General features: G+C 46.4%; 1 protein-coding gene across 1 annotated transcript in view; it reads left to right on the top strand.

The window, feature by feature from the left end:
• Positions 1-16,369, top strand: part of MBD2 (methyl-CpG binding domain protein 2) — a 57,620-nt gene extending 41,251 nt beyond the window's left edge. The window contains exons 5-7 of the mRNA XM_053408146.1: positions 1,643-1,824; positions 13,605-13,746; positions 15,357-16,369. Of these exons, the coding sequence (XP_053264121.1) occupies positions 1,643-1,824 (182 nt within the window). The 3' untranslated portion in view covers positions 13,605-13,746; positions 15,357-16,369. The remainder of the gene's footprint in view (positions 1-1,642; positions 1,825-13,604; positions 13,747-15,356) is intronic.
• Positions 16,370-17,372: the final 1,003 nt, after the last annotated feature.

Here is a 17,372-nt window from a genome sequence, read left to right as displayed (position 1 = left end):
GAGCTTCATAAGCTTTCTTCACCCCAAACATCACAGCGACCGATGCCAACTGACACTGGCACACTTAGGGATCCGCAGAGTTTGTGCACCTTGCGTGACAGACCTCAGCAACTCAGCATTTTGGCTAATCTACTTTATTTACATATAAACACACACGGAGCACTGCAACATGGCTCCCTCTCTCTCTAGCATCAGACAAAACAAAGAACAACAGTCACACTTCACGGAACACAGTAACAGAAACATCCTGTCTCCGTTACTTCCCACTTTGTGGAGTCAAAGCATATACCGTCATGTGAAAGACAACAATCCCATGACTGCAATCATGGAGCAGGAATTCTAACAGGGAGGACCCACATGCTTGACTTTGCCCCCAGTGTCCACATTGTAGCTTCACATCTTGGTACGCTGGTGGAAGTCTAAAGGGTGATAAGAACATAACAGCAGTAGCCCTGCTGGTTTAGACCAAAGCTTCATTTAGTCCAGATTCTCAGGTGCGCAGCAACGGCCAGGAGGAGGAGAGGAAGTCCTATTCTGTGAGCAAAAGCCTGTTTGGTGTGGGGAGAAATTCCCTTTGAGGGTTCATTACAGAGTCTGTCACCAAATTCCCAGCTTGTCTATTTAGTACTGCATTACAGGACAGAGTCCAGAGAGTCTACAAGAACTTCCCATTAGGAAACATGGTATATAGTAAAAGATAGTCACCTTAGGTATTTCCTCCTCTCCCCTACCATCTTCTGCCACCCCATTGCCTGTCAGGATGCTGTCAGTGGCTCCCGGCTGGTTGCCCAGGAATGTATAAAGACAAGGGAGAGTTTCTTACCATCCTTTTTTTTTTTAATCTTTACAGAGAGAGGCTATAGAACCCAGCCTCTTGGACAATGGCATTGTCCCAAGTGAATCTCCACCCTCTCTCCCACTTCCTCATTCGTCATTCTCACTGTCATTCTCACTTCTACGGGTGCTACTATGTGTCTTGGAGCTCTTTGCTCTCCTACTTTTAAGGCTTGCTGGGCTCTGGGAGACAGGGGGTCTCGAATGCTTTCCAATGACAACATGTCAGCTGGGTGTTGTTCTGGCTGTTCCATGATTTCCCAGCTTTTCCTCTCATCTACCTCTGAACTGCAACCTCCCACAAACCACTGTTGTAAATCTATACTGCCGCTTCCTCCTCCCCGGAAGGGTCAGGATTGGGAGGCGGTCTCCATCATTCCTCCTCTTCTCAGTCCTGAAATTGCCCCACCATCTTTTAGTCAACCATAGTCCTTGGAAATGGCATGTGTTAGAACCCTCCTTGTACCATATCTGGAGTTGCTTTGGCCATTAGGTTCCTCCGAAGCTGGTTCTTGCCAGTTTTGTGGTTAGGCTGCCCTCTTGCCCCACAGATAATTGGTTGTCCAGAATTCCTAGAGTGTCAAGCTGAACCTACACTAAGCAGGAAGGTGAACTGAATGGGGCCAGCACGGTGTGGGGTGAGACCCATGTGTGTGCGTGCCCCTGCATGCTTCATCTCCCTCTCATGTGCTCTTTGATACCTGACTAGGCTCTGGGATGGGAGGTTTGGGATCCTTGCCACCGGATCCTGCCCATTGAACTCTGCTCTGGTGAACCTTATTGATCAAGTGCTGCGTTCGCGTTCCAGGGGTTGGCCCGGGGAACAACGATGACACCCTCCTGTCTGCCGTCGCCAGCGCACTGCACACGAGTTCTGCCCCCATCACAGGACAGCTCTCTGCCGCCGTTGAGAAGAACCCAGCCGTGTGGCTGAACACCTCCCAGCCTCTCTGCAAAGCCTTCATCGTCACAGACGAGGACATTAGGTAAGTCCTTGCCCCCACTGCTGTTGAAGGGCTTTTCCTCTCACTGCAACCAGCTGTGGTGATCACACAGGGTCCCCGGACGTTTCACCGTCTCTTGATCCCTGTGCCACCACTTTTTTCTTGCTGCCACCACCCAGGCCCTACCTGGTACAATACTGAGTCCAGTCAGGGTTATATTGGAACATAAACTTCTGTTTATTTATTGCAGTTTAACAAGTGTGTGGTTTCATAAATGGTATCGGTCAATTACCATCATGGGGTGCCTATCCAGACCTACAACTTCCGCTACCTGCTCTCACTCACTAAACCACCTCTCTCATATTTACTTGTCTTCCTAGCTCCTAACTGTTCCTGACTCAGCTTATTTCACTACACTAACTCAACCTACCCACAGACTCTATCCCAATTCACTCCCACTCCAACCAACCACCCAACTCCCAACAAACTCTCCCTTCGCCCTTCCCAGAGCTGGTTTTATAGTCCCTCTGACTCCACCCCCTAGGTTCTGATTGGGTAACTTGTTTAACTATTTCACCTCCAGCACTCTCATATGTTAACATCACACCAGCCCCATTCTCTGTGAGGTGAATGGAATTCTCTCCTTTTATCACTATGTGTGTTCACATTGCACACACTTCCTCTCCTTCTCCCGAGTTGATTTCTGGATCTTACCAACTTTTCAGACTTCTGACCTTACAGTTTTACCACACTCTGCTGTTTCGAAGGTCTTCTATGAGCTCAATCTTGTCCATTGCACCTCCTCACAGTTGCTTGAAGAACCGTTGAAATTTCAGACGTTGGGCTGCACTGGGAGGACCTGTAGCTGGAAGCGCAAGTTGGGCAAGCAGTGGTGCCACGCTTGCTGGGTTGATCGACTTGTAAAAGATCTTAAAGTGGATGGGATCAAACCTGCAACCTTGGCGTTATCAGCACCACACACAAACCAACTGAGCTATCCAGGCACAAGCAAGCCTCAGAAAGGACAGGAAGAGAAAAGGATATCGAGCAACTGCAAATAGAATAAAATAAACTCATGCATGCTCCCTTAATGTAATGGACTTGGTGATATATAGAGGCAATTTCCATAGTGTGAGAGACTTTTGGTAACTAGAGGTGTAATGACTAGAAAACGATGTCTAAAAAAAGTTACCGTATTTTTCGCACCATAGGATGCACTTTTCCCCTCCTAAAAAGCAAGGGAAAATGTGTGTGCGTCCTATGGAGCGAATGCAGGGGGGAGGCAGGCGGGAAAAGCCCCCAAGAGCTGCACACAAGCTCCGTGCGCTCTTGCGGGCTTTTCCACAGGAGGGAGAAGGGACTGACTGGCCGCATCAGTCCCTTCTCCCACCTCCCAGAAAAGCCAGGAGAAGCTGCGATCTCTTTAAAGGAGTTGCGCGGCTTCTGCCGGTTTTGCGGGAGGTGGGTGAATCCCCCCACCTCCCAGTAAAGCCAGGAAAGCCCTGCACAGCGTCTCCCGGCAAGGAGAGGCTGCACGGGGCTAAAGGGGAAGCCAAAACAGCGAGCGGGATCCATCCCGCTTGCTGCTTTGGCTTGCTCCATAGCTGCGCGCAACCCCTATGGCAAGGAGAGGCTGCACGGGGCTATGGATTCTTTAGCCCCACGCAGCCTCTCCCAGGAGGGAGAGGCTGCACGGGGCTAAAGGGGAAGCCAAAACAGCGAGCAGGATCCATCCCGCTCGCTGCCTTGGCTTGCTCCATAGCTGTGCGCAACCCCTCCGGCAAGGAGAGGCTGCATGGGGCTATGGATTCTTTAGCCCTGCGCAGCGTCTCCTGGCAAGGAGAGGCTGCACAGGGCTAAAGGGGAAGCCAAAGCAGCGAGCGGGATCCATCCCGCTCGCTGCCTTGGCTTGCTCCATAGCTGCGCGCAACCCCTCCGGCAAGGAGAGGCTGCACGGAGCTATGGAGTCTTTAGCCCCACACAGCCTCTCCCAGGAGGGAGAGGCTGCGTGGGGCTAAAGGGGAAGCCAAACAGCGAGCGGGATCCATCCTGCTCGCTGCCTTGGCTTGCTCCATAGCTTCGCGAAACCCCTCCGGCAAGGAGAGGCTGCACAGGGCTAAAGGGGAAGCCAAAACAGCGAGCGGGATCCATCCTGCTCACTGCCTTGGCTTGTGCCATAGCCGCGCGCAACCCCTCCGGCAGGGAGAGGTTGTGCGCAGCCTGTACGCTGCTCTTTGGGGCTGGGGGGGGCAATTTTTTTTCTTGATTTCCCCCCCTAAAAACTGGGTGCGCCCTATGGTCCGGTGCGCCCTATGGTGCGAAAAATACGGTAGTAAGAATGATGGTTTGAGCTGATCTATTTTCTTTGAAGGGCCAGGTTTGCCTTCCCTTTGCGAGCAGTTGGAGGAAGCCTTAAATCGGGTGTTTAGTGTCACCAGCCTCCATGCTGCAGACCACCCTTCTAGCAGAGATTTGGCAGGCACCCCCAAATGTCTCTTGACCTCTCTGTGCCAACAAGCCTATGCAGTGGTTTAAAATTTCCTTGGGTAGCCAGTCGTTTTAATCATCACTCTGTATTGCTTTTGTTTTGTTTTTTTATGTTGTTGTACAGTAGCCTGATGCTTTTTCAGATGACCCCTATAAAATAAATAATAAACCTCCCTCCCCAATGGGAGATTTCTGTCCCCCCTGCAAAGCAAGGTCAGGATCAGGACCTTGCTGTGTCGGGGCTGAACACTGCATCCTCGCCTGCCCTCACTTCCCCCAGATTCCTGCATCCTTTCTACCCATTGAGACTCTTTCCTGTTGATGCTTAGAATGTTGCACCTGAAAGCAGGTAGCTGAGATAACCTTGTTTCATGAGGCTGCTCTTTGTGCTTTGTGACTTAAGAAAAGGTGTGCCCTTTCTCTTTCCCGTCCTGTTAGAGCCCAGGTTTTGAAGGGCGTGTTTGAAGCTTCTGCCACCTCAGCAGCAATGCAGCGTTCGCAGAGCTTTGTGTATTTCTGCTGACACAGCAGCCCACGGCCGTGCCAGTTCATAAACAAGGAAGTAAATCAAATGGGGCCATGTTTGGCCTGTGCTGGGTGAAATATGAGAGTGGGCACTTTCCCAATACAGTGGTACCTCAGGTTAAAGATGCTTCAGGTTACAGACGCTTCAGGTTACAGACTTCGCTAAGCCAGAAATAGTACCTCGGGTTAAGAACTTTGCTTCAGGATGAGAACAGAAATCGCACGTTGGCAGCGGGAGGCCCCATTAGCTAAAGTGGTGCTTCAGGTTAAGAACAGTTTTAGGTTAAGAACAGACCTCCAGAACAAATTAAGTACTTAACCCGAGGTACTACTGTAAAAGTTTGCACTGTGGAGTCAGACTCGATTACAGCTGCCACATGCCTTTATATTTAATGCTCTATTTACATGTGGCTTTTGAGATGAGCCTCACAGTGGCCCATTTCCAAATCTTTGTGTGATGGTGTATCACCGGGGTGGGTTGTCCAAATTGCATGGCTCCTTTCCACCCCCTTAAAAATACTGAGATAAAAGCTTTCAATGACTATCAAATGAGGCCACTTTCCCCATCTAGCTGAGAACAGATAAATGGGCGAGGTAAAAGCACTGTGGGGCACACAGTCTCTTTGCTAAGGATGCTTAAGGAACCTCTGTATTTCCAAATTCCCATTTAACTTGACTTGCTCCTCACCTCCCGTATGTGGATTGAAATGCAGCTATTATGTGGAAGATAGTTCAAGAATGTCAAATGGTCCAAAATGCGGCCATCAGAGGCAGTCAATGTTGATGATATCGTTGCTGTAGCAGCTTCACCGGCTGACAGTGAGTTTCTGGGCCCAATTTAAAGTTCTTTTTTTTTAACCTTTAAAGCCTTAAATGGTTTGGACTGAAGTTGTTCCTTGGACTTGCTACACCTGTATAATCCTGCCAGCAAAGAGCAGAGTGTGGTTTTGCTCAGGTCTTGCTTGAAGGCATCTGGTTGGCCATTGAGAGAGCATTGCCTTCTCCAGCTCCAGAAGGTAGGATTCGAACCAATGGCTTCAAGAAAGGAGATTCCAGCTAAGCGTCAGGAAGAACTTTCTGACAGTAAGAGCTGTTCGGCAGTGGAACAAATTCCCTTGGGAGGTGGTGGACTTTCCTTCCTTGGAGGTTTTTAAGCAGAGGTTGGATGGCCATCTGTCATGGAAGTTTTAGCTAAGATTCCTGCATTGCAGGGGGTTGGACTAGATGACCCTCGGGGTACCTCCCAACTCTACAATTCTATGATTCTACAATGCTGGACTGGTTGGGCCTTTGGCATGATCCAGCAGTAGCTGAGCACCAGAGAATCTTCCTGCAGGTTCGCTTCGTAGGTTGCTAAGATGGGTGGCCATGAGAGAGCGGTTGTTCTCCATGGCAGACTGCCAGTGTTCAGCTTTTGGAAAATGAGGAGGACTTAAACCAGGCTTTCTCCTGAAGTGCTTCCTTTTTTGTGCAGGAATTATTTTTAAAAATACAGGGGATTTTTGAGAAATCCAGTCCCCTCCTCCCCTGCAATATGAATTGATACAGCCTGGGTCCACTTTTACTACAGTGGTCCCTTGGTTCTCAAACTTAATCCGGTCCGGAAGTCCGCCCAAAACCAAAGCGTTCCAAAACCAAGGGCCGCGCTTTCCCATAGAAAGTAATGCAAAACGGATTAATCCGTTCTAGACTTTTAAAAACAACCCCTAAAACAGCAATTTAACGTGAATTTCACTATCTAACGAGACCAATGATCCATAAAATGAAAGCAATAATCAGTGTACTGTACTATAAAATAAGACAGTATTGTAGATGATAAGAATTAAAATGAATATTTTTTTCTTATCTGCACTGATGATAGTCATTGTTTGGATGGGGGACTTTTATCCATTTCCGCAGTCACACAGTCAATCAATAAATCAGTAGCTGAACTGGGTTCCACAGAGTCACAGAAATAAATTAACCGAAAACGCCTCAAAAACAAAAATGCAAAACAAATAGCAAAAACAAAAGGGCCAAGCTTAATCCATTCCAGAGGTCCATTTAACTTCTGAAATGTTTGGAAACCAAGGCACAGCTTCTGATTGGTGCAGGCGCCCCGGAAACAATAGCCGACAGCCGCATCGGACGCTCAGCTTCTGAAAAATGTCCGAAAACTGAAAGACTTACTTCCAGGTTTTGGGAACCAAGGCGTTTGAGTACCAAGGCGTTTGAGAAGCAAGGTACCACTGTATATGACCTGTGCTTGTGTTTGAATAATAGAATTGTAGAATTGGAAGGGAGCACAAGGGTCAATTATGCCAATCCCTGTAATGCAGGAGTGTTTTTGCCCAAAGTGGGGCTTAAGTGTCTCATGTTCTAACACTGAGCTATCCTGGCCAGTCCTAACGTACAACAATTTTGCAAAATTGCTCTTGCAACCTTTTGCTTTAGTAGACTTTGCTCACAAAGATTTTACCCAAATAGGCTCGAACTGTTTGGTGAATTTTGAGCAGTCCTGGAAGCTCAGAGATGAATGCAGATCCTTGATGTCACAAATCCCTCCCCCACTCCTTTATTTCTCCCTTTGAAAATTAGTTTTGTTCAATAGTCTCTACCATCTTCTTAAAGTTTGGGACTAAGCGTTTTTTCGGCTTCACTGTGTCCCGAACGATGTAATGGAGGCATAAAAAGTTAACACAGCATGGGTTCCCCCCTCTTATTATTTCTGCCGCCAGCAGGAGACGGCTAACACATAAAAAGAAATGTTCCAAAGGATTTCGGGGTGTTTTCTGTTTTGTTTTAGCAGTTGAAATCCCAGACTGCCTCCGGCAGAGGGCAATGTTGAACCACAGTTCTCTAATAGCAATGGAATCCTGATCTGTCAAGAAAATAGTGTTTCCAAGGTTCGTTTGCTTTGAGAAGTCATATCTCTTGTTCCTTCTTTTCTTTTCCTCCACATCACACTTGCATTTAAAAAAATATTAATATTATGTTTGCACGGGCTACCTTTGATTCAGTTGCATATTCAGGGACTTTTGTTTCCAGAGTGCCTTCTCTGCAAATTAGCATAGGAAATCAAGCTGAACGTATTAATGGGAAAGTCATTTGCTTCAGGACTGCAGTTCTTACTTAACTTGTGATGATGCGTTTTCACTTAAAGGTAGCTGCCTAAGTGCAAGTCGTTTTGGGTTTTTGTGACTGCTGAGTCCCTCTCTGGTGATATATATGCAGGACAGGGTTGAGCTGTGTAAGCGCAAGATATAATAACAGGGAAATATTTTGTGATATTTTCCCCAAAATATCTGTGCTCCCATTCTCCTTTGACAGATTCATGTGCTTCATCAATACAGTGGTACCTCGGGATGTGAACGGGATCCTGAATGGAACGTAAGACGCGACGGTGCGTCTGTGCGTGCGCGGGTCGCATTTTGCCGCTTCTGCGCATGCGCGTGATGTCATTTTGAGCATCTGCGCATGCACGAGTGGCAGAACCCGGAAGTAATGCGCTCAGTTACTTCCGGGTTGCCGCGGAGCGCAATCCGAAAGCGCTCAACCTGAAGCACATTCAACCCGAGGTATGACTGTATTATGATGCTGATATCCAAACACTCCTCATCCAAACATGGCCAAGACTGTAGTTCAGTGTTAAAGCATCTTCTTGGCATGCAGAAATTCCCAGGTAGGGTGGCAGAGAATTTCGATTCAGTTTGCATTCAAAAGACAAAACTACCTAATTCAAACTTTCTGAAGCAATACGAGAACCAAAACACAGGCGTCCACCAGAATTCACACTTCTCTGAATTTTGCAGTGCAGTTCACCGGCCAAGAAATGCATGCAAAATAGCATACACCAGGGTAAAGTTTTCATAAGCTACATATATTAGTGAAAAGAATGTACAAAATTGGACTGCATTGGGGTGGGAGGGCTTGCTTTGGGTATATTAAGGCAAAACCGCCAAACAAGAATGTATAGATTGAGAGAAATTTGTACTAAAATGTTGATAAATTTTCACGTTTTTATTTCTTTTAAATTGCAAACCAATGTGGAGAACTGAATTTAAGATTGGAAAAATAAGAAACTGCAAGAAACCAAAAGCAGGGGAAACGGAGGAGGCTACAGGAAAAGGGGAAATAAAAGTGGGCAATGGAACAAGCAGAGGGCAGCCTGGCTGAGATGCACTTGGCTAGCATTGACATATTGATATGGAAAACCTGCCAAGCCTTTGGCTGCAGTGGTCCTCTCGTATGTGCAAAAGGCAAGGGACCCCAGCTCAGTTGTAGAACATGAGCTTTGCATGCAAAGGGTCTCAGGTTTGATCCCTGGAGCACCCAGTTTTTGAAAAGGGCACAGGTAGCAGAAAAGCCATTTCTGCCATAGATCTGGGGAAGGTCAGAGGTATACCCGTATTTTTCTGTGTATAAGACGCACCCATGTATAAGATGCCCCCTATTTTGGGGGACTCCAAATTAAGAAAATGGGGGAAGATTGCCCAGAGCTTTTTGGGGGAGCCTTGCCCAGAGTTGTTGAACTTTTTTTAGAGGGGATTGCCAAAAATCGCTCACACACCAGAACTACACTAATATCACCCACCCAATTGACGCAGTGACAGCCAATCAACATAAGCCCTTGTTTCAGCAACAAACACCCAATAGCCACTGAGAATCTCTGGCCCGCAGCAGCAACCAATCACACATCTCCCCCCATGCACTACCCGTGTATAAGATGCCCCCCAGTTTTAAACATAATTTTAAAACTAACCTAGTCTTATACAGGGATGCGGGTGGCGCTGTTGGTTAAACCACAGACCCAAGGACTTGCCGATCAGAAGGTTGGCGGTTCGAATCCCCGCGACGGGGTGAGTTCCCATTGCTCAGTCCCTGCTCCTGCCAACCTAGCAGTTCGAAAGCATATCAAAGTGCAAGTAGATAAATAGGTACCGCTCCAGCAGGAAGGTAAATGGTGTTTCCGTGCGCTGCTCTGGTTCACCAGAAGCGGCTTAGTCATGCTGGCCACATGACCCGGAAGCTGTACGCCGGCTCCCTCGGCCAATAAAGCGAGATGAACGCCGCAACCCCAGAGTCGGCCACAACTGGACCTAATAGTCAATGGTCCCTTTACCTTTACCTTTAGTCTTATACAGTCGTATCTCTGCTTACATATACATAAACTTTGGGATACGTAAGTGGCAAACCCGGAAATATATTTCTGGGTTTTTGCCGTGCACGCATGCGCAGAAGCGGTCCCTCCAGTTGCGGAAACCTCGGGATCCGACCAGAGCTCCGGAACGGATCCCATCTGCAACCGGAGCTACCACAGTACACGGAAAAGTACAGTAATTCCGGGCTCCCATATACATTACATAAGCTTTTCATATACATTGCTTTTCACTGCCAACTTCCCACTCTCCCCAAAGTGATCCTCAATTGTGATTTGTACCCAGGCCAGAAGATTCCTTGTGCAAATACACATACGTTAGTGCCTTCCATTCGTTTACTTTAATATCACTCTCTAAATGCCGGCGGATGATTTGGTGACACGTTCTCTGTCTTGCACCTTTTAAATCAGCCTCGGCTCTGGAATCTGGGACACCCCCCCTCCACAGCTCTTCTGCATGCGCAGGGCGCCTCTTTTGAGCTCCCCGACCTGTGCTTTTGCAGAGTTATCCTTACATCGCCTGTGTGTTGCTCAAAAATAAATCTCATTCATCAGCCTTGACATTACTGCCCCCCAACACTACTAAAGCCTGACCCAGCGCGATGTACTGAATGGAAAGATAAAGTAAAAGATCTGTAAACAGCAGCATAAAACATCTTTATTATTTAGTGAGATGCTTTTTACGAGGCACATTTGCAGTCTCCGCGTCAGCTTGATCCAAGAGTTTCAAAATAAACAAAGAAAGTGTGATCGCTTCTTATCCGTGACATAAGGGCAGCGGCTTTAAAGGTATTAGAAACATAGAATTTTAGAGCTCAGAAGGACAGGGCAGGAACTAAAATTTGAGACTCAGTCACATCATCCCACGGCTTTATTTGCACTAAAGCCAAATCACTGTCTTTTTTAAAAAACAAAAAACCCTTGATGTTTTAAAAGACCATGTTTTTGGCCAGCAGGGGCTCTGCCAATAGTTTTTAGTGGTAAAGGTAAAGGGACCCCTGACCATTAGGTCCAGTCGTGATCGACTCTGGGGTTGCAGCGCTCATCTCGCTTTATTGGCCGAGGGAGCCGGCGTACAGCTTCCGGGTCATGTGGCCAGCATGACTAAGCCGCTTCTAGCGAACCAGAGCAGTGCACGGAAACGCTGTTTACCTTCCCGCCGGAGCGGTACCTATTTATCTACTTGCACTTTGACATGCTTTCGAACTGCTAGGTTGGCAGGAGCAGGGACCGAGCAACAGGAGCTCACCCCGTCGCAGGGATTTGAACCGCCGACCTTCTGATCAGCAAGTCCTAGGCTGTGTGGTTTAACCCACAGCGCCACCCACAGTTGGCTTTAAAAACCTGGTTTGCTTGTTTTAATTACTTGAGTTGGGAGTGGGGAATCTGGGACCCTCTAAATGTTGTTGGACTCCATTTACTGCTAGCTCCAGCCAGCATGACTAGAACTATAATCTAGCAACACCTAGAGGGTTACAGGTTCCTCATCCTTGTCTGAAGGCAGCTAGAATAATCAATTTTGAGTTTGCTTTGAACATCCTGCTTTTCAAACATGGCTTGTGGGATTGTGAAATGTTACAGAAGAATGCTTGAAGATGGGAGCTCTCTGCTCCTTTCAGTTATCCAGTGTTCATTGCGCTCATTCCTTTAAAATAAGAAAATCTCTGGTTCATAGTAAGGAAAAGTACATTTGGAAAAGTTTTGGGGATTTGCGTTCAGCTTCTCCATCTAGGTTTATTAAAGCCATACAGGTCTTTGTAGCTGCTAGCTTTTCATCACTCTCAACAATGGAAGTGTGGCAGAGAATCCCAAGAGATTTTTCCACCCTGACATCACATTCAGTGCTGGCTTTCAGCATTCCCCCAGTGACTTATTCTTCCTGAATTCAATAGTTCCGCGTTTATGTTAATTCTTCTTCCAGGAAAAAAAAAGATGGTGGATGGGCTTTCTTTTTAGTCTTAAAGTCAATGACCTCCAAACTGGTATATGTATTTGGCTTAGTTTGGCTGAAATTCTTTCTTCTCAACTGCTACATCAGAGTTCATAAGTGAATGTTGATGAGATTAGTGGTGGGTCCCTATTAAGCTACCTATGAAGAGTTTCATTAAAAGAATCACATAATTTGCCTCAGTGGGGAGCATGGATTTTAATTTGTAGCGAAAAATACTGTATGCAGATAGTTTTCACATTGGCCACAGCAGGTGTTTTTATTGATGTGGAAACTCTTCTCATTGACTTGAATATTTGTACTTTAAATGGATGTGAATTTGGGCTTCTCTTATGAAATCTACCTGATCCCCAGTAAAAGGTATCCATCCACCTGATCTACGGGTAGAACCTGAGATCTATGGGTATAGGGCAGCATACAAATAATAATAATAATTATTATTATTATTATTATTATTATTATTACCTACACAAGCAGTGTTTAGAGCATCTCATTTGTCAATTATTGTTCCCCCCCCCCAGATTGTCAATTATGGCTCTCCAGGTAGCTCGGTTGATAGAGCTTGAGATATTCAATATCAGAGTCATGGGTTCAAGCCGCAGGTCTGCCAATTTTCCTGCATTGCAAAGGGTTGGACTAGATGACCCTCACAGTCCCTTCCAAGTCTACGATTCTGTGGTTCTATGGGAATGCCTTCTTTTAGATCAGGGCTGGGGATCCTGTGGCCCTCTAGATGTTGTTGTACTCCAACTCCCATCATCCTCGGCCAGTATGGGCCATGGTCAGGGAGGATGGGATTTGCAGTTTCAGAGGGCCACAGGTTTCCTCGGGGACTCACTTTCACGTATAAAGATAGACTGAAGACCTTTAGGATGGTAGAAGAAGCAGGAAGTTTCTAGAGGAAGTACTGGAAAGATCTAGGTGGAGAGAGACTTCAAGAGCTAGAAGAGACAAGACAGGAATAAAGTGGAAAAGTTTGTTTTATAGTTATTTCTTGAATGTGGTAAGGTAACGTGAATACAATAAATCTGTATGTCACTAAAGTGTATCTCATGCAATGTAAGTGGGTTGAATAGTAAACTCAAAAAATGAAGATAGTAAATTGAAGGAGTTAACTGCATTAGAAAGATGATCTTGGAGAACTGTTACAAAGGTGTCACAATGAAATTCAGTTAGGGGGGATTAGAGGAAGTCAGATAACAATGAAAGTTAATTTGGATTTTAGAAGTATTAAGTGTTTTTTATTTTTCTTTCTTTTTTCTTCTAGTATTGTAATGTGTTTCATTTTGAGTCTTTTAGATGTTATATTTGTTATAAATGTGGAAAATTAATATTTTTTTTAAAAAAATCTCAAAAGAAACAAAATAGAACATGTGTTAAGGGGGGAAAATGGGATATTATATGTCTACAAGAGACTCATGTCTCCAGTAATCACACAAGAGTTTTACAAAATGGGAAATTAGGAATAGAATTTATTGCATCAGGGACGGAAAACAAAAGGGGGGTGGCAATCTACACAAAACCTAGTTTGGACCCGAAGTTGTTGTTCAAAGATGAGGAAGGAAGAACTATAGGGGTGGAGATTAAATTTGATAACAGAGGGCTACAGGTTCCTCACCTGCTCACCTTCACTCCCTGATTTATACTGGCTGGCTGATTGACTTCTCTTTCCATTTGCGGAGATAATATTTCAGTGATGTTTTTCCCCTCCGGGTTATTCCACAGGAAGCAAGAAGAGCGAGTACAGCAGGTACGGAAAAAGCTGGAGGAGGCGCTAATGGCAGACATCTTGTCGCGAGCTGCAGATACAGCTGACTTGGACGAGGTTGAGATGGACGATGGCGAAGAAGCATAAGAGGCAAAAGCATCAGGTACAGTCACGGGTTCCTTGTGGAGCGACAACGCCGCGTGTTGGAGTGTCTCCCTTAGTTACTGTGATTGCTGCTTTGCTGTTCAGCATGAAAAGCCTGCAATTTGTGAAGTGCTTCACAGAGCACAGAAGTGGCCCGGCTCTCCTCTCCAGGCCTGCCAAACTGATTGGCTAAAGGTGGAGAGACAGAATAGATCTTGATGAAAGGTGCCAGGCAAGGGCCATTCTCAGCAACAGAGCCCCTGCGTTTGCATGCAAAAGGTTCAGTTCCTGGCGCCTCCAGCTAGGGCAGCAAATGTTGAGTTGGTGAAATGCAGCTTCCTATGCCCCTGTGTCCTTCCCAAGGCCTTCAAGGTAGTCCCTTCTTCTTAAATGTTTGATTTAAACTACATTCTGAATGGAATGCGGGTGGCACTGTGGTCTAAACCACAGAGCCTAGGCCATGCTGATCAGATGATCGGTGGTTTGAATCCCCGCGATGGGGTGAGCTCCCGTTGCTCAGTCCCTGCTCATGCCAACCTAGCAGTTCAAAAGCACGTCAAAGTGCAAGTAGATAAATAGGTACCGCTCCGGTGGGAAGGTAAACGGCATTTCCGTGCGGTGCTCTGGTTCACCAGAAGCGGCTTAGTCATGACCCGGAAGCTGTACACCGGCTCCCTTGGCCAATAAAGCAAGATGAGCGCCGCAACCCCAGAGTTGTCGACGACTGGACCTGATGGTCAGGGGTCCCTTTACCTTTACCTTTTTTACATTCTGAATAGATACAGTGGTCGCCATCTTGCCCTCCCCTGTTCTTTTTAAAAACAAGTAAGATTTCTCCATAACTGAATACCTCAACATGGTGGTGTGTATATAGCATGAGTGGGAAACATACAGGACAATCTTGACCCACCAGGAAGCCCAGTGGCACAAAAGGGTATTTTCCACAAACCGTGCCATCAGCTGGTATCACTGGCCATTATGTTTTATAGCTGGTTCAAGCAAGAGCATATGGTCAGAAGCCTCCAGGTGACAGTAGCTGTCGCAGCTTCTAATAGTTCCTGTAGCCCACTGTGGAGGCCCTCTTCCAACACGTCCATAGTGCATCCCATCTGCTCAACCTCAGGCAATGCCTCATTTCTTGCAGCAGAGGTGAACAAGGAAGCTGCAAATCTCCTGGTTCTTTTTGTTTGCTGTAAGTAGTTGTTGGAGGGTGAGTGTCCGGCAGCTCAATTCTATATATTATCCAGAAGTTAGCTCCATTGACTGTACTGGGGCTTACCGGCTGGTAGTTGGATACTGAGTGTGGCAGTGTAGTTCGATATTGAGTGTACTTGTGAGTAAGCAGCCCTGAGTGAAGAGTAGAATATGTCTCTTCTCGGGAAGCTGTAATATCTGTCAGAACCAATAAAACTGCTATAGGCAATTTGAGGCTTCTGATTATGTGGAAGCTTTGTTCTAGAGCTCCTGTGGTATAGATCTTCACCGTTAGAATAAAAGATGTCTAACCATTGTCATTCTTCTCCATCTCCCTCTCCCTCTCCCTCTCTCTCTCTCTCTCTCTCTCTCTCCCTCTCTCTCTCTCCCTCTCTCAAACCTGTTTCATACCCATTCCCTACATTCTACATACAGGTACTTAAAACAGAATGATCCCCAGAAGAAATTCCTGGAAGCTGAAGGCGCTTTTGTTTTGTTTTGTTTTCCATTGGTCTTTTATGAAAAGAAGAAAAGGACCTGTGCACATTTATATAGCTTTCTAATAGCATTAAAAACCAATGCCTTTTTTGGGCTCTTTTTTATGTATATATCTTGGGGGGGGGGGGAGGAGGAAACAGAGAGACCAAGAAAGAAAAAGGAAAACCCACTTTTTAAAAGTTTGTGTCTTAACGACTTCAAAAGTCTTGTTTTTTATTTTTATTTTTTTGTTACGTCAGACAATTCCCTAAACTCAAAGCTGAGCTTTCAACGCTAGGCTGCAATCTGGAACTGTATGACTAGCACTAAATATTTAGGGTTTTTCCCCCTTCTTCTCTCTCTCGCTCTTCCTTTCGTGTGGATGTATGTGTGCTGGTAACAATGGATCAGGCAAACGGAATGTTCGCTCCCGATTTAAAAAGAAAGAAAGAAGTCTATTGTGACATGTGTTGTACATATATTGTATAAAAGATTTTTTTTATATACCGGAGTTGAGTGGAAACATCTGTAAATTGACCCATCGCCACCCCTTCTCTAAAAGAGAAATAAATAACTATATTCGGAGCAACTAAATTTGTAGACTGTGATGCGCTATAATTAAGTGGAAATTATAGGCATCCGTGCCCAGATCGCCAGATGGATCGGTGGGCAGAGAAATAAGGGCGTTAAGTGAGTGGACTGTATCCAAGACACCCGGGTTCAAGTCGCTGACTTTGATTTGCACTTCTTAAGGGCCCAAATGGGGATTTGGCATCCCCAGCCGAGGCAACTATCCTAAGTTCAGCGGGAACTGGATGAGCACTGTGATGCGAGTATGAATGCACACACCTGCCGAGTGTGTGCGGATCAGCCTCAGTTCTCCATTTGTGAAATGGGAATGAGTGACCTACCTCACAGGGTTGTTGTGAGGATGAACCTAATAAAGATTGTAAAGCACTTTTCAAATGAAATGGTTTGCGCAAATGTTGTAGCAGTCGGTCAGCGCAAGGAGAGAAAAAGTCGCTAGTGGTATTGGCTGGGGTGGGGGTGAGGCCATGATTTGGTGGGAGTGGGGTGCTTGCTGCTTTTGTGGACCAGATGTGGGGAACCTGTGGTCCTCCATGAAGTGATGGACATGAGGCAGGAGTTGATAATGCAGGTGAGCTGTGCACAGGTGGGCTGCATGCAAGCTGCTGGCCAGCCCTGTGGAGCCTCCTTTTATTGAGACAAATATGCAAACCAGGCAGATACATTTTGGGCTGTGACCTTTACACATCTTCCGGTCCCGAGATCGTGGGGCGGTACAAAGTTATTTTGGCACCTGTTTCCACCGTGTCATTTCCCCCTTGCACAGTGTATGACGAAGGAGACAAAAGGTCTCAGAGACAAAGGTTACAGACAGGACACCACAGACTACTGAGACCGCAAAAGGTTAGACAGAGGCAACAATGTTCAGACAGCCATGGCTTTGTCTGTGTGTGTGTGTGTGGGGGGTGCCCCACACCCCAAGGTCACGCGTGCAGGCAGACTGTGGCTGCCTGCGGGTAGGGAGTCTGCTCCCTCCGGACCCCACTCCTCACTCCGCGATCATCCCTACACTCCAGACGTTGCTGGACTACAGATCCCATCACCCCTAGCCATTGGCCAATGCCAGCTGAGGCTGATGGGAGTGGCAGTCCAACAGCGTCTGGAGGTCTCCATTTTCTCCCTCCCTGGTGTCGCGGTTGGAGCAGTGTGCTTGACAAATTTGACCCTCATGAACTCTAAACTGAAGTGCTCTAATCTGCACCTTCAGGGCTGATGTATGGCTCAAAACTGAGCTATCTATCGGTTGCTGCATTTATCAGAAAGCTGCAACACATTGCTAAAATATGCATTTTCCAACGCTGAAAGAAAATATAGTTAGAATGCTATTTTGAGAGATGACACATTTGGGAACGTGTACTTAAATGTATATTCTTTTGCAGGTTTTTT

Source organism: Podarcis raffonei, chromosome 11, assembly GCF_027172205.1.
Source record: "Podarcis raffonei isolate rPodRaf1 chromosome 11, rPodRaf1.pri, whole genome shotgun sequence".
In the NCBI taxonomy this organism is placed as follows: domain Eukaryota; kingdom Metazoa; phylum Chordata; class Lepidosauria; order Squamata; family Lacertidae; genus Podarcis; species Podarcis raffonei.
Note: the sequence above shows the minus strand (reverse complement) of the source record. Positions and strands in the feature narration are given on the sequence as shown.